The sequence below is a fragment of the Podarcis filfolensis genome (genome assembly GCF_964270895.1).
Source record: "Podarcis filfolensis genome assembly, chromosome: 13".
NCBI classification, from domain to species: domain Eukaryota; kingdom Metazoa; phylum Chordata; class Lepidosauria; order Squamata; family Lacertidae; genus Podarcis; species Podarcis filfolensis.
This window is the reverse complement of record NC_139615.1, coordinates 19,855,841-19,872,739: the sequence shown is the minus strand read 5'-3', so window position 1 is coordinate 19,872,739 and position 16,899 is coordinate 19,855,841. Positions and strand designations below refer to the sequence as shown.

Here is a 16,899-nt window from a genome sequence, read left to right as displayed (position 1 = left end):
GCCGGCGGAGTGGGGTTTGAGACCGCTCGTGTCGGGGCCCTCAACGCCAACATCACCACTTCCCCACCCCCCGCCTCCTCCTCTCTCTGTCTCTCTCTCTGCGCGCGCTCACTTTTCTTCCAGGCTCCTTCCTTCCCCCCCAGCCCCACTCTTCCCCTTCCGCCTAGGCTGGGAGATTCGCCTCGCGGCCTTTACGCTCCGAAGCGCTGCCTCTTGATTGGCTCGAGCGCTCGGGACTTTTAACTTCTTTCCTTCGCCGCCTCGTCCTCCTCCTCGCCCCCCGCCCCTTCCCGTTGGATGCGCGAGACCGCGAAAGGGCTAGGCAGCCAATAAGAGCGCGCGCCTCCTGAGGGACTCGTTTCGGCCACAGCGAGGAAGGACCTCTCTCCGACCCATTTTGTTCGCTGCGGCGCGCGCAGGGCAAGCAGGCAAGCCGGCCACACGCACAAGGCGACGCGAAGCGCGCGCGCGGAGCGGGAGGCGGTTTTTATTCTGCCCCTCTCCCTCGCTGTCGTTTGTGTGTGTCTCTCTTTCTCCCCCCTCCCCCTTTCCGCGACCGCAGGCCTCCCTGCCTGCCCGTTTCCCCTTCCGGGCCAGCAACAGGAGCGCGCGGCGGAGGCGGCTTAGTTCTGAGGCGGCCGCAGGCCCTCCCTCCCTCGCCTCAGCCGGTGGACCGGTTTGTGTCCCTTTTCTTCACCCGCCCCAATCTTTTTCTCTTTCCTTTCCCCCTCGTCAGGCTGCGCCAAAGCGGCGCCCTGAGAAGCGCGTGCGCGCTTGCCGTGGAGGGAGGGGGCCCTTTGACTCTCGGCTTCCTCTCCGACGCCGCCGCCGACGCCTCCTCTCTCGCCCAACGGCCTCGCGCGAGCGCGTGCTCTGACACGGGGGTTGAGCCTGCGGCGTCCGGCCCTTTTTCGCCGCCGCCAAGCGCCACCGCCATGTTGAAGCAGCCGCTCCCGCCGCCCTCTCCTCAACCTGGCTCTCCCGCCTCGGCTCCCCCGCCGCCCACCACGCCGACGCCGCCTCCCCCGGCCACCGCGGTAGCCGCTGCAGCCGCCGCCTCGCGCAAGGCCAACCCGACCCCCGCCAGCCCCAACGGCAGCCTTAGCCCCGGGGCTACGGGAGGAGCCAGAGCAGCGACGGTGGCGCCCCCCGGTAGCGGAGGGGGAGGCCCCCCGGGAGGAAGCGGCACAAGGTACGAAAACCGACTTTACATCCGGGGAAGTGGGGGGGGGGGAGAGAAGGGGCGGAGGGGACAGAAATAAGAAACTGCGCGCGCTCCCGCTCCCAAGGGTTGAAAGGAGGACTTGGCCCGGCGCGGGGAGCGTGTGTGGCTCTGATAAGCGACGCCTAAGTCCTGAACCACCGATTCGATGTTGCATTGCCCAGTGTGCGCCCTTTGCTAAAATGGTGCGGGGGCGCATCCCAGTTGGCCTGTGTGGTTTAAAAAAAGGGATCGTAATAGTTTCTTAGGGATGATGCTTTAGGTATTTTTCCTGGTGGGGATGGAAGAGGGAAGATGAGGTGTGAGGGCCCTCATACTCTTGAGCTGGCCCACTTTTGTAGGCGTTAGGAGTTGATTTGGTGGGATTTAATTTATGAGTAGGTATGGGTGGGATTTTGTCGAAGTACCACATGCAAACCATGTGCACTCAGGAGTAAGTCCCTTGATCCCAATGCAACAGGCTCCTTATTAAGTGTGCTATGGTGGTTTGCACTTACTTTGCACCCTTATTTAGTTAGGTCATTTCTTTTTTATTAGCCGTAAACCACTTCTATGGATGAGTAATGGACGTTGGCAAAAAAAATGGTTCCAGTATCGTAGAATAGTGAACTAAAAAGACTTTGTTGAGATAGTCATCAGTCTGGTTTTTTCCTTCTTTATGTTCAATCATGTTATTCAAGACAGTGTCCATATTTGCAATAATAACAAACAGAGGAGTACCTCTGGTATGAGGAAGATGAGGGCTAGAAAACCACAAACCGTTGGTCATAACATCATTTTGAAAAACTGAACAAGTTAGATGGATGTTTTCCTGCTTTTCATATTTTGGTTCTTAAGAGCAGGGCATCATACAGCACAGATTCTCTTTACCATATAGTTGTCACTGTTGCTATTATTTTAACTACCATGAAATATTTGGTCTTAAAAAGTTTGGATGTATGAGGTAGAGCTGCAGGGAACCTTTTCCGCACAAGGATTGTGTCAGGATTCTTGACTAGATAGTCAGGGGAAGGATTTATGGGGCAGTATATACTTCCATCTCATTGGTGTGTAGTCTTTTACTTGCCAGCTGAGAGTAGTTTTTCTTATAATATACACACCACCAGTTTTTCTGAAGAGATTTTGTTAGCTAATGAAAAAGTCCTTATTTCCTTCTCTTTATCAAAATATTGGTTTCTTACTAGTGTATCATAAAGCAATTTTATAATGATCTGATGCATCAAAGGTGGCCTGTTGATCTGAACACTGTTTATATTTGGTGGGGGTTCACATCACTTTCCTGTGAGTTACCCTTGTGCCTGATTCATTTTCAGGGGCCAGAGCACAGGCAAAGGACCTCCGCAGTCTCCCGTAAGTACTAGGAGCTAAGCCTTCCAGGGCCATAAGACAATTGTTGTACTTTGGGATTCCTGATTTATGTGATTTGGGTAACTACTAGATGACATCTGAGACCTAAGTAGTTGTGCTGTATTAGTTGTTGGGATGTCTGAATGAATGTTTCTCCAGGCCGAAATTTCTGTGGCTAAGAAGGCATCCCAAAAACAAGATTTAAGAGTCTTCCTATATGGCCAAAAAGGAGGGGGGGGAACCTCTTCCATTAGTTATAGCTTCTTCTGCATGATACCTTTTTCTAAGAATCTTAAACTTTCACAGATAATAACAATTTCATGTAGTGAGAACTTGAGGTCAGTTGGCATATTTCAGGCTGGGTTTCCTGTAGTGTTTTAGAGCACTATTATTTTGCATCTAGGTGCAAAGGAGGCCAACTCATAACTGGTTAGTAGTGGAAGATCTTCTCTTTTCTGAGTTTTCAAGTTCACTAGGGACACTACAGTTATGTCAGTGGGAGGCACAAAAACTGAAATGTGACACCAAATAAACCATGTGGTTTGTGTCTGGGGCCCACAGCAGTATTTGAGCACTCCCTACCTGGCAGGAAATTTCTGATACAATTGGTCTTTTCTACTTCGTGCTCTCTGACCAAAGTGGATATGGGGCACCATTATCTTACGATTCCCCAGTTCCCTGCTTAAGGTCCTAAAACTAGCGTGAGCTTATGAAGGAAGCAGGTGATTCAATAGTTATTTAACCCTAAGGTTAGTATTGTTAAATTAACCATTTGTCATTCCTGAAGCTGCATACCTAATACTTGGAAGTGACAGAGGGCAATATAGCATTATAAACTTTCTAATAAACCTTGTCTGTCTTTCCTCTCTATCTATCACCAGGTTTTTGAGGGTGTCTATAACAATTCCCGAATGCTGCACTTCCTCACAGCAGTTGTGGTGAGTCTCCAAGAGAGAAGCTAGGAGGGTGTAGGATTTGAAGTGTCAATATGCAGGTGGATGGTTCTGCAGTAAAGGGTGATTCTTGTGGCATTTCCCCCCAGTCCCATCACTTGGTTTGGTGAGCCTTGCAGGATAAGCACCTTACTTACTGTTTGTTGCACCTTACTGTTCACATTGTGTGCTACCTATTCATTCCTTTCCCAGTGGTTTTACTTAGGTTTGTTTCCAGATGGTTTTGTGAATATGAGACATGGTCACTGTAAGAACAGGACGCTAGAGAAGAGCATGAATCTCTTAATTTCAGGGTCGTGGATTTGAGCCCCACATTGGGCAGAAGATTTCTGAATTGCAAGGGTTGGACTAGATGACTCTTGTGGGTCCCTTCCAACACTACAATTCTATGATCTTTTACCTGAAGCCACATGCAGGTTGTGATGATTGCTGTTAGCCCTGATATGATCAATATTGGTGATACAGTCCAAATTATTGGTTCTAGTACCATTCCCCCCCCCCAAAAAAAAGAAAAGAAAAAGGAATGCTAATAGATATATTTTCTTCCTCTTCCTTTTGGTGGCATAGTTCTTGGAAAAAGTTGTTGATTGGATTGAGTTAGAGGGGCTTCAGTTTATAACTTGAAATGTCATTCACTATTTCTTAGTGTTCTTTCTGCCTTCTTTTTCTCTTGACAGGGGTCCACATGTGATGTGAAGGTGAAAAATGGAAACACATTTGAGGGGATTTTTAAAACCTTGAGTTCCAAGGTGAGTGCTTGGTTTGGCTTTCCTAGAGTGTTTGAAAGTAGGTTCGAGTATTAAAAGGATTTTTCTCTGCCGTCTTTGTATTAGAACAAGTAGGGCTTCATCACCAATGGTTTCAATGCATCTGTGGTATGCACATTTCAGCAAGTTAGCATTAAAGACGAGGTCCCTCCTTTAATTTTTCTTACGTGTAACATGGGTGTTACTTCACTGGCGATAGCATGACACTTTCTTCACTTTTGGCCACATTGTTCTGCATTTGTGATACTGTGTATCATTCTGGTTGTCTCACCTCTAAAAGGGTCTTGTAGAGTTGGGACAGGTTCAGAAAATGATAAGGGGATGGGGCAGCTATGAGGCTAGGTTACAGAGTTAGGGAGTTTTAGTTTAGAGAAAAGGCGAGTAAGCAGTGATGTGATAGTTTACAAAATTATGCATGGGACAGAGAAAGTGGATAGAGAGAAGTTTTTCTCCCACTCTCCTAACACGAGATCTCACGGGCACCCATCTAACTTGAGAGGCCTTAAAGCATGATTAGACAGATTCATGGGCGATAAGGCTATGTACTACCTCCATTGTTGAGGCATCATCATCAATACCAGTTGCTGGGAATGGCAGGTGGACAGTGTTGTGCTGGTGTCTAGGTTGTGGCCTTCTGAGAGGCGTCCGGTTGGCCACAGGATGCTTGGTTAGATGGGCAAGTGACCTAGATCCAGCAGACTTTTCTTACGTTCTTTTATTTTGGGGGGGAAAATGCAACCACTCGAAGCAAGTCAATGGACCATGAAGCTTATTTGCTTTGAGACTTGCTTTAGCAGGGTTTTGGGTTTTTTTTTTAAAATCACACTAAATAAGAGCTGATCTACCTTTTTTGCTGCTACCTTTTTTGAGTGTGCCATGTGTGGACACATTAGTGCCAGATGTGAGCTGCATTAAAATCATTGGTTTTTCTGTTGATTTTTGTGGACAGCTCTTCTGTTCCTGGGGACATTTCAAAATATAAACATGGTGTGAAACAAGATGTGCCTTTCTCTACCGTACATTTGTTTTGGCAGCAAGTGAAGGTGTATCTCTTTCATAATCTTTTAGAGTTACAATGGATGAAGTCATTTTAAAGTCTTTTATAAGGATTGGTTTTAATTGATTATATTTTGTATTTTATGTACATCACTTGTGATTGTGCTGAAAAGTAGTATAAAAATTTATTGGTAAAAGAAATGGCATCACGTATGCAGACAATGAGAAGCACGCTCTACCTATTTTCTGCTTGTGCTGTTCCTTTCTCATTTTCCAGCTACCTCATTTCTTTTTCCCATCTGGCTTCCTGAGCAGCCCTCACTGGGCTGTTCCCCCGTAGGAATTTTTCTGAAGACTTTTAAAATTATTGAATCTTTAAGGTACCCCTAAGTCTGCAGACACCTCCCGCTTGAGTGTTACTGTTTTGGCTACATAAGTATGGAAACACTCATCTAAAGATCAGAAATAGAATATAAGATAAAATCCTGTGTGTGTCACCCCTCACAAAAAGGCCTAGCACCTTGCTTGTTTGAGAATGCAAGGATGGGGCCTGATATTAGATAGTTTTCAGTGGGCCACTTGATGTCATGAAATACGGGTATTCTTTCAGTTTCAGCTAGCTCTATGTGGGTAGGGATGTGTGATAATATATGTTAACAGGGATTGTGTTTGCAGTTCGAGCTTGCTGTGGATGCTGTGCACAGGATGGTACCTGATCAGGCAGTAGGGCCCAGGAGAGAGGATATTGTGGACACCATGATTTTCAAACCTACCGATGTCATGTTGGTTCACTTCCACAATGTTGACTTCAACTATGCCACCAAAGGTAATACAGCCTCAAGACAGCAGGGTTGAGGTCTGGTGTGTGACCAGGGGGTGGGAGAGCTTTGATCTTTTCCAATATGGCCTTTGCCTCTGCTCTGTGTCCTAGATAAGTTCACAGATTCTGCCATCGCCATGAATTCCAAGGTGAATGGGGAGCATAAAGAGAAGGTGCTACAGCGCTGGGAAGGAGGAGACAGCAACAGTGATGATTATGACTTGGATTCTGACATGGCAAGTGTTCTGATCTGGGTGAAGCAGCAAAAGACGAATGCTTGGGGCTGGTGCTGTGGGTCTGATGCCTTGCTAAGCTGTTCTTTTGACAAAGGTACCTCACTGTTTAAATGGTTGCTTTGTCTTTCATTTTAGTCTAATGGCTGGGACCCAAATGAGATGTTCAAGTTCAACGAAGAAAATTATGGTATAAAAACCACCTATGATAGCAGCCTCTCCTCTTATACGTGAGTTAACACTTTTCAGTCATTTCTGTACTGAGGGGTACAGGGGAGGAAGGATTTGAAGCAATATATCAGGGTTGTCAGTGTATCCTCCAGATGCTGGATTACAGCTCCCAGCATTCCTAACTATTAGTCATGCTGCCTGAGGCTGATAGGAGCCAGAGTCAAGCAACATCTGCAGGGTGCACAAAGGCTGCCCCTGCAGGACATGATGTAGATGGTATGGCTATTTAGGATAAATCTGGAGGCCCTAGACTAAAGAGTGGAGCTCCAGTGCAGGGGGGGTCCCAGGTTAGTCAGTTGTCTATTTAGCCCCCGAGAGCGAGTAATTATTGTCAGCCCCTACAAGTCATTGACCAACTGGTGAAAAGTAACAGGCAAAAGAGCAGTGGACTGAGTTCTGACCTTTCGGAACCCTGAAACGGTCTTGGCTACCAGACCTGTGTTTGTCTTTCTCATTCACACCCACACCCCTACACCTTACTCATCAATAGTTATTGGTGGCTTTCTAGAGAAACCAAGAAACCTGAGCATCAGTCAAAAGCAATGAAGGATTAATGAGGTTGGGTTTTTTGTTTTATTTTGCTAGGCAGGGTTAAACTCTCAGGAGATGATCTCAAGCTTAAATGTGGCAAATGTTGTTAACCCACCCTGGAGTGATGGAGCGGGCTGGAATTTACTGTATTTATTGCTTAGAAGCTGTAGAACGTTTGGTCTTGTGAGGGTAGAGTACCATGATGCAAATGAAGCCAGGGCTTGTATGTAAGGTTTAATTACTTTGGGATATCTGCACCTGCATTTGCATGGGCATGTAGCTTGAATACCAAGCATACCAGATGTCCAGGGTTCTCCTGCCCTGAAATCTACTGTACAGATGTAGCAGGCTCTCCTAATGCTCACATCTCCCCCCCCAAAAAAAAACCCAGTTTGTGGGTGGCTTTTATTTTTTCATCAATCCACAGTCTGCTAGTGTGTTCTAAAAATGTAATGTGTTGCTTGGAACTTTGCCACCCTGACCTCTAAAATTCTTAAATGTTCAAAGTTTGTAAAGTTAATCTTTCTTGCTTATGCTGCTACGTTTTCATTTTCAGCCCTTGACATTCACTGTTCATACACTGTATTAAAGAAAGCTTTTTTCTTCTTCAGTTAGAATTAATTTCCATGTGCATGTTTGTGTGGGAAATCGATGTTGGTGAAAGTTTGGTTACAGTAGAATCTGAAGCTCTCAATCCCTTCATAGGCCAGACAAAGGACTTGAACTGCTGGAATATATTTCTCCAAAGTGGAGCTTGGGAAAAGTATTGGGTGGTTCTGTTCCTTTGAGGGCAACAGGCTTGTGACTGTGTGTGATTGGTAGAGCGTGTTTGTTTTGTCTCCTTGCTTATTCTTCTTCACTGTACCATCTGTGCATGGTAGTGTCCCTCTTGAAAAGGATAACTCAGAGGAATTCCGGCAGCGAGAAGCAAGGGCTGCCCAGCTGGCTCGGGAGATTGAATCGAGCCCGCAATACCGACTGCGCATTGCTATGGAAAATGATGATGGACGCACAGAAGAGGAGAAGCACAGCTCTGTGCAAAGACAAGTGTCGGGAAGGGACAGCCCCAGTCTGGCATCCAGGTGAGAAGTGTGAGAATTATAGGCTGGTTTTGACCCAGCAGCAAAATCCCTTAATTGACATAAGGCAAGTTGGGTTTCCACTGCATCTCTTGGGAGGAAAGAACAATGTTGACATCCACTTTTAAAGGTTGGTACCTGAGAACTTACTCATCTCATATACGGGGGGCTGCCAGCCTACTTGCCTTGAAGGCATCTTGTCCATTTTCCCTTCCTGCTTTCACTCCAAGCAAGGTACCAGGAATTATGCTACCACAATATTTTCTTTCATTGTAGAGAGGGCAAGTACATACCCCTTCCCCAGCGTGTCAGAGAAGGCTCAAGAGGAGGTGTACGCTGCAGCAGTTCTCGGGGTGGGAGGCCAGGTATGGGGTCTTTACCACCCCGTGGAAGTGCACACCACTCCGAAGGCAACACTGGCTCCATTCCAGAGCAGCGAGGCATCAATGGAGGTGAGGCTTACTTTCCCAAGCGTAGAATGTGGAAATTTGAATAGATTGGTGCAGTTACTTCTAGAGGATTTAAATGTCTGTTGAATTAGTTGATTAAGCTCCCACAGGTGGCTGTGGAATTTCCTCCCCTCCTATGTTGGTTTTCGGGGCGGGGGGAGGGAATTATATTCAGTGTTCTTTTAATTTTTGGGCATGACTTTCCCTTTGAGACACCCATGATGGTGTTAGGTTGCGATAAATACTGGAATTTCTCCCACTTTCCAGCAGTAGAAAACTGAAGATAGCAAAGGACCACTTGGTGTGTCTGCGTGGCCTCTTCATCTGCTTCTGTGGTTCCCTTCTTCTAGGTCCATCCAGAATGTCTCCAAAGTCTCAGCGACCCATCCGAGGAGCTAAGAGCATGTCTTCCCCTTCCAGTCGACCCATGGAAGTCTCACCTACAACTTCTTCAGGTAGAGCGGGCAGTGGAATTAAAGTGGAATTTCCCTATGACCCTCAGTAAACACCTGTGCTGGGTGTGATGTTGCTTGCATCTAATAACTTTGCTTTTCTTACACAGTGGGTCGCCTCTATGCTCCACGTTCTCCTAAGTCTGCCTCAACTGTGCCAGTCTCTTCCCAGGATCCCCCAGTGGGATCAACAGTTCCTGCTGCTCCTGCATCGCCCTCTGAATTGAGGCCTACTATGGAGTCTAGTGCTTCCCCAACCCCGCCTTCACCCAAGGTTCCAGTATCTGCCCCTGTAGCTGCTGTTGAGGGTAAGGAATCACACTGGAGGTGAAGCTAGTCTGGTCCATTCCTAGCACAGAATGGACCTAGGCATCTTTTCTCCTAATGAATTAGATAGTTTATCAAATCTCTCGAGAATTTGATCAACTGAAAGAGCTTAAGACAAAAGATGAAGCCGGGCTCCTCACTTTAAGAAAATGAGCAGGAGTAGATGCTGAAGATTCTTACATAGAAGACACTTCTCACTTTAAGGCTCACTTCTGGATTCTCTGTTCCATTCCTAGTTAAAGAGGTGCCTAACTCTGCCACCAAAGAACCCAGCAGGACCTTGGAGGTTATGGGCCCCTCAGATCTGGTCAAACAGGCAAGCAAAGGTTTGTGTCTTCTGAACTTTTTGAGTTCTCTGCTCACTTCTCTTTTGAAACCTTGGGTTCTGCTGAGTGGATTCTGCAGGTGATTTATATTTTCTACTTTTAATATAAAAAAAACTACAAATATTAGTAAGAGAATATCTGGCATTCATGCAGCAGTTCCTGAACAGTGGCTAATTCCACAAATACTTTTCAAGGTTTTGGGATTGGAGTTCTAAATCCTTTGTTACGTAATTGCTTTGACACTTACCCTGCTTTAGGTCTCCAAAATGAGCAGAAGAGAAATCAGCTAGAGGAGCTACGGAAATTTGGGGCCCAGTTTAAGGTGAGAATGTTCTCCTTTTCTCCCATCAAATGTACTTTGTGGGGCAGAGCATTCATGTGTTTCTGGCACCGTTGCTTACTCCATGTCTACTTTCTCCAAGCTGCAGCCCAGCCCCTCCCCAGAGGCCACACTGGATTTCCGGACCAAGGAGCCTCTTGAAGGAAAGGTGAAGGACAAGCCCCCGGAGGCCTTGGTTGGAGCAGGGGGCACATGTGAGGTACCTGATGAATCCCCCAAGCCCAACTTAGAGCTGTCTGAAAGCAGCAACAAGGAGGAAAAAGGGCCCTGTGAAGGCATGGAGCGCCAGACCCAGACTGCTAGTCCTCTAGGCAAAGGTGACGCAGATGACAAGGAGGATGGTCCTGTCTCAGAGTGAGTTAGTGCTGGTAACCACAGCAGATGCGTTTTTGCTCTACATTTCTTGTGGACTTCTTTGTAATTTCTGTTGTACTTTTCTCCAGGCAGGTGAAGAAGTCTACCCTGAACCCAAATGCAAAGGAGTTCAATCCTTCAAAGACTCTCCTGTCTGTGGTGTGTAATCTGGGGAACTAGCTCTGTGGTTAGTGTGCTTGCATGGGAGGGGGGAGGGTGTATATCTGTGTGCTGCAGTAGAAATGGTCATACTGTGTCAGCTTAGGTCAATATCCTATAGGCTCCAGCAGCTACCAGGAGATGATTGTCAGTAGATGGGTAAGGCTTTTTTACTCCCAGTTGTTTAACAATAGCAGCAGCAGCAGCAAAATGGTCCCTCCATTATAGCTCTGAAATGAAAGAGAACTTGGAGCTCCATTGACTTCTGGACCACAAAACCAATTTCCAAGTTCAGAATTCCAAGTGTATGGCTTCCACACTAGGCTCTGGTTAGAGGATATTAGATGAGTTCTTTACCCCCTCAAAAGTGACTTGTTTCTGAAGTCTTCACACCCTTGCTCTACATTCTGTTAGTTTCTCTGTGTTCATAGGTGCTTATTTAATCTCTGATTACTTCCTCCTATCTCTACAGAACAAGTCAACGAGCACACCCACATCGCCAGGACCACGCACCCACTCTACACCCTCCATCCCAGTGATTACAGGGCAAAGTGGCATGTACAGCCCACAATACATCTCTTACATCCCACAGATCCATATGGGCCCAGCTGTGCAGGTGAGAAGGGGGTGGAATGATGTGTGGATGGTCCTGCCTTTGGATAGAAGGGTGAGCTGCATAATCATTGGTTCCTTTTGAAATTATTGCGGAGGCTAGTGTTAGAATTAATTGGCATGTCCGTGTCTTTTGCAGGCACCCCAGATGTACCCTTACCCTGTTTCTAACTCTGTGCCTGGACAGCAGAGCAAATATAGAGGAGCTAAAGGTAAGATGGTTAAAGATTAAGGAGCCATGGTGAATGTTGGCTGGAATGTATACCTGCTGTGCAGCTTTGGTGGGGTGTGCAGATTTGAACTGGCTTCCCTACATGAATTTTCTTTCTGCACAGGCTCTCTGCCCCCGCAGCGTTCAGACCAGCATCAGCCCACCTCAGCCCCTCCCATTATGCAGGCAGCGGCAGCCGCAGGGCCCCCTCTGATGGCTGCCACTCCGTATTCCTCATATATCTCATACAACCCCCAGCAGTTCACAGGACAGCCAACTATGATGCAGCCCATGGCACACTACCCCTCGCAGGTGGGTATAATGTGTACTTCAGTAGAGAAGCTAACTGTGCTGACCTTTGTGCCCCACACTATCTAATTCATGTTCTTCTCTCCAGCCTGTATTTGCCCCCATGCTGCAGAGCAACCCACGTATGATGACTTCTGGCAACCACCCCCAGGCCATTGTTTCATCGTCTACTCCCCAGTATCCCCAGGCAGAGCAACCTACGCCCCAGGCTCTTTATGGTAAGTTTGTACAGAGCCTGAAGACATGTCCGTTCTGAGCTTCTCTTCCTCCCTCCCCCCTTGCATTGTTGACCACTGCTTGCTGCTTCTCTCCCCAGCCACAGTGCATCAGTCGTATCCCCACCATGCCACACAGCTGCATCCGCATCAGCCTCAACCAGCTACCACACCCACGGGCAACCAACAGCAAGCGCAACATGCCGCCCCCAGCCCTGTGCAGGTACTAGTGTGGGAGGCACTTGATGCTTGTTTGCTCTTGCGACTTGCACAGTTTGATTTTGTGTTAGAGATTAATGCTGGGGTGACCCTTCAAGTTCCAGTCTGGAAATTCTAGGCTAGCTCAGAAAGGGGTAGTCCTCCATTAGGAGTGGAGTTGTCACCATTTCTTGTCTCAGCTGAAGTCTTAGAGCTGCTGTGTGTGTGGAGTCCCAGGAATAGGCTATCGCATCTTTACTTGCTAATTTATACCTTTGAGGGGCCCAAGTCTTCTAGCACAGTGTGGTTTCTGTAAAAGCACCCGTATGTTTTAGGGACAGTATTCAGCAACTTGAGGATGAACAGCTACTAACAGATAAACAGCATGGTGGGGACCCATAACGGTCTTGAGACTTTGCCAAACAGCCTTGGCTATCTTTCTTTCTTACACCCCTCCATTTAATCAGAATTAGTAAGCTTTAGGGGAAGGGGAATTGGCAAATTTGATTTTTACCAGAGAGTCTGCTTTTAGTGTTTGGAATATTGACTTATCTGGCCTTGCCTTAAGCGGCGAATCAGTTAAGAAAAGAATTAGCAAATGTAGAATCTTTCATCACATGCTCAAGGTTTTATTGTGGGAAGAGAAAATAGAATAGCAAGGGCAAATATACTTCAGGAAAGCAGAAAGCAACCCAGCACCCACTGTTCCACACATATTCTTAGGTACTCCCTATCTCCATAGAATGCATAACATGGCAGTAGCAAAGAGGGGAGAAGAAAATATCTTGAAGGTAGGTGTGATGCATTACCCCCTGGTACTTGAACTGTGGCTTTTGTATTCTCTTGCCATAGCACCAGGCTGGACAGCCACCTCATTTGGCCAGTGCCCAGCAGCAGCAGAACCTGTACCACACAGCCACACTGACAGCTACGCCACCCTCTATAACGCCAGGGCCCAGTGCTCAGTCTCCACAGAGCAGTTTCCCCCAGCAAGCGGTCTACGCCATCCATGCCCACCAGCAGCTGCAGCACAGCTACGCCAACATGGCCCACGTCACCCAGGTGAGTGTGCTTGCCCCGGGAAGGGTGAGTCTAGCCTTGATTGTGTCAGGGACTCCCAAACTTCCCTCAGCCTGAGGCTAGACCACTCCAGGAAATAAGCTTGCTCTCTGAACACCACTGTGCAACTTACACAAGGCACATAAAAGCGCCACCTTATCTTTGAAACCTACTAACCACTACACATCTCTGCATGCTTCTAGCTTCCATCCAGAATGCAGCACACGATCTAGTGTGGCTATGTCATATGAAACTACCACACTTGTTCTTACTCATCTGATGCAGAATCACAACTTAAGGATTTATATCAGACATAAAACGGCCACCAAATGGAGTTCCTGTGCCTCTGTTTTAGAAAAAGCGCTGATGAACACTATAATACCTAAGAGTGTATGGAGTGTTAGTGGGGAGAGGTGGTGCCTCTGGTGGGGAGCATGTTGTGCGCCTTCTGGAGTAGTTTGTCCAACTTATGGTCGCCATCCTCCACTCAGTTCTCACCTGTGGCTCCTAGAAGCTGTCGACATGCCACAGTGGCTATATGGTGGGAACGGCTTCTTTGGTTGAGGGTAGCCGATGAGCCTCAAACTCTTGCTGAGTTAGGGACTTCCCCTTCATGAAAAGACAGGCTCTGGCATATTTAGTGGATGAGACCAATAGTGGGTCCGATGGTCAAGAAGGCAGTTTCTGCATGTGCTGTAGAGAGAAGTGAGGCACAGATATGGCCCACCAACCTGGGAAGGTAGCCACCTAGGAGAAGGAAAATTCTGGTCCTAAAGCACTGCTGCCTTGTGGGATATTATTGTAAGAAGAAAAGGCTCAGGAGTAAACTCTAGGCCTACACAAATCCACAGTGGAGTCCCAAAGACAGTTGGATGGCTCCCAGAAACACACTCCATTGTCTCTTGAGACAGGGATGCCAATAGTACTTCAGCTATATCAGTTAAAATGAGTTGCCAAATAGATATGATCTTGCACTTTACGGATTTGGGCTTCTCTGCTAATTTTGTTGGTAAAGTGTGAAGTTATCCACTGCTTATTAAGGTACTGGGGTGTGGATTGAAATCACTTCTGCTTTCTCCACAGGCTCATGTCCAGACTGGAATTGCAGCTGCCCCACCACCTCATCCTGGAGCTCCACAGGTCATGCTGCTGCACCCCTCGCAGACCCACGGTGGGCCTCCACAGGGAGGTGTGCCCCAGAGCGGTGTGCCCACCCTCTCAGCCTCCACACCCTCCCACTACACTTATATAGGGCACCACCAAGGTAAGTCAAACTAGGAAGCTGAGGAAAGGAGGGAGGGAACTGAATGGAACAGGCTGTCATCTATACTGACTTCCTGGGTATGGAAGAGCTTAGGGACATATGATTTCTAGGGTTTTATAGGTTGTGTCATTTGCGATAGGGGTGGGGTTGAGGGTTGGTAGTTCTGGACTTTGTATCTTTGTGATCCTCACTACCTCTTTCTTTTCTTTCCAGTTCAATCTCATCCCTCCCAGCAGCTTCCATTCCACCCCCCTGGGAACTGATGTCCACGCTTCTCCCTGTGACCTGAGACCCTAGCCAGCCTTGGCTCTGTTGCTGGCCCCAAGCCTGGGCCAGCCCTCATGCCCATGGCAGAGGCCCCTGGAGGGGCGCAGTCTGGCCCAGTCCAGCCCCCCCTCGCCAAGCACCTTCCTTTCCGTTGGTTTAGTGAAGCCCACATGGGGCGCTGTCAGCCAGCGGGACGGAGAACGGCCCCTTCCCCTTGCCTGGAGAAGGGCAGGGTTTCTTTTCTGTTATTTATGACTCCATTCGGGCTCTTAGAGCAAATGCCACTTTCCCACATTAACTTGACAAGGACATGACCAGATGGACAAACCTTGACTTTTTATTAAGTAAAAATATTTAAAAAGTAAAAAAAAAACCAATAAAATTTTAAACTAACTAATGTTGGGCTTTGGGGTTGACTGTGTGGGGAGGGCCAATTTCTAACAAGTAACCCTTGTTCACGGTTCTACAGAATTGGGGTGGTTGCAGCGGCTTTGATCTCCCCAGAGTTTTAGCTTCTCTAGCAAGGAGGAGCGATTGAGACTCCTTCATCCAGTTCAGAGGCTCCAGTGCTCTGCTCATTCCCTGCTGCTGCTGCTGAAATGACTAATCAGCAGTGACAAGTAATTGGGGTGGCAGTGTAATGCAGAGCCTAAAGCAGTGGTTCTTAGTGGAAGGACCACTAATGTAAAAAACTATACATCATGGTCTAGCAGTGTTTTTTATCTGAATAATAAAATTTTAATTACTGCTTTTATTGAAATTAGCACATAAAGTCTGAAAGAACGGGAGGCTGGACAGTAGTGTTGTGGGCCCTTAGCAGAAAATGTTATATGAGACTGGGTTGCTACTCCCCCCCACAGGCTTGGTGGGTGACATTTTTTGAGAAGAGTTGCAGAAATGAAGTATGTGTGGCTGGTGTTACTATTTTTTAAACGAGCTACGGAGACCATAAGCAGCTAAATGCCAGGCTTTATACTTCAGCCATTCAGTGCCTGGGACTGTTAAATTTCATGAGCTGGGCCGTGGTCTTTCTTGAGCTGCTCCAGGACTTTGCCTTGGAGTGGGCTCTTACTATTATCTGGGAGTCTGCTTAAATGTCAAGAGTCTGATTTGAGCTGTGTCATGATCGATGAGAAATGAGAGCCTGGGCTGCTTGTTTAATGGGCGTCAAAAGTCTGGTGGGAGCGAGGCATGCAGATGGGTTGTCTCCCCAGGTTCAGGCAGGCTGTAATACAGCTTACATACCAGCAGTATGTTCTGCCCTAGTTCCTCCTCTTTCCTCACCCAGGTGAGAGCAGCTGTACCTTGCCCATGGATTGCTGATACATGGAAGCTCTAGATGGTAGCCATAACTGGATGCTACAGCTGGAATGTGAGAGCCTGTAGATTTAGAGCAGTTAGGGGTGGGAAACCTGTGCCCATACAGATAATGGACACTAATTCTCATCTGCTTTGGCCGGCACAAGGAATGGTGGGAATTGCAATCCAGCAACATTGGGATAGTCACGGGCTCACAACCCCCAGCCTGTGGTCTAGGCCAGAATGCTCTACACAGGGCGAAAATACCAACTTCAGCATTAAGATATACACTGATTTGGACAAATGAAATAAAAATCTAGCAATTTCTTCTCTTGACCATTTTATCTCTACCAACCATGTTTGTGAAACAAAACGGTGGCATGGCTGGGGCTGATGGTAGTTGGGGGTCCCAACAACTTCTACAAGTTACCACCTTGCTTACCTCTGTATAAATCTAGTGGTGTCCAATTAATGGTTTATGCTGTAGGCAAAACACTACATATAAACGTGAAAGCAGTCAATGCATCTTTAAATCTTTAAAGGCTGCTGTAGAAGTGGGGTGGAAAAGAGTTCGATAGTGCAGCAGTTCACTATCCCGCCCTGCTGCTTTCAGTGAGCTCTATCTAGAAAGACAAATCGCAGTATGCATGTACTGTTCTTAAGGTTAAAACAAAAATTTTTTTCCCTTCCAGTAGCACCTTAAAGACCAACTAAGTTAGTTCTTGGTATGAGCTTTCGTGTGCATGCACACTTCTTCAGATACACAGTGTATCTGAAGAAGTGTGCATGGACACGAAAGCTCATACCAAGAACTAACTTAGTTGGTCTTTAAGGTGCTACTGGAAGGAAAAAAAATTTTTGTTTTGACTATGGCAGACC

At 47.1% G+C, this 16,899-nt stretch overlaps 1 protein-coding gene across 4 annotated transcripts; it reads left to right on the top strand.

Moving 5' to 3' along the window:
* The first annotated feature begins 131 nt into the window (after positions 1 to 131).
* ATXN2L (ataxin 2 like) lies at positions 132 to 15,118 on the top strand. Of its 4 annotated transcripts, XM_083580192.1 has the most exons (24): positions 135 to 626; positions 891 to 1,192; positions 2,536 to 2,572; positions 3,451 to 3,507; positions 4,200 to 4,271; positions 5,961 to 6,111; positions 6,217 to 6,341; positions 6,477 to 6,568; positions 7,982 to 8,182; positions 8,456 to 8,631; positions 8,979 to 9,083; positions 9,191 to 9,388; positions 9,644 to 9,733; positions 9,991 to 10,055; positions 10,156 to 10,427; positions 10,517 to 10,586; positions 11,059 to 11,202; positions 11,338 to 11,410; positions 11,534 to 11,721; positions 11,807 to 11,936; positions 12,035 to 12,156; positions 12,984 to 13,193; positions 14,274 to 14,454; positions 14,668 to 15,118. In XM_083580192.1, exons 2-24 carry the CDS (start codon positions 936 to 938, stop codon positions 14,715 to 14,717), a joined length of 3,066 nt encoding a protein of 1,021 aa, XP_083436318.1. In that variant the 5' UTR covers positions 135 to 626; positions 891 to 935; the 3' UTR covers positions 14,718 to 15,118. The 4 variants fall into 4 exon arrangements, with proteins under 4 accessions (XP_083436317.1, XP_083436316.1, XP_083436319.1 ...); XM_083580191.1 differs by having other exon boundaries at positions 132 to 1,192; positions 10,162 to 10,427; positions 11,059 to 11,253; XM_083580190.1 differs by having other exon boundaries at positions 133 to 1,192; positions 11,059 to 11,253.
* The last annotated feature ends 1,781 nt before the right edge of the window (positions 15,119 to 16,899 follow it).

Excerpts from the sequence above, each read along its gene's own strand:
- ATXN2L (XM_083580190.1), top strand. The coding sequence starts at position 936 with ATGTTGAAGCAGCCGCTCCCGCCGCCCTCTCCTCAACCTGGCTCTCCC. Across the intron at positions 11,722-11,806 it reads TGGCACACTACCCCTCGCAG|CCTGTATTTGCCCCCATGCT; the intron begins GTGGGTATAATG and ends TCTTCTCTCCAG. Across the intron at positions 12,157-12,983 it reads CCGCCCCCAGCCCTGTGCAG|CACCAGGCTGGACAGCCACC; the intron begins GTACTAGTGTGG and ends CTCTTGCCATAG.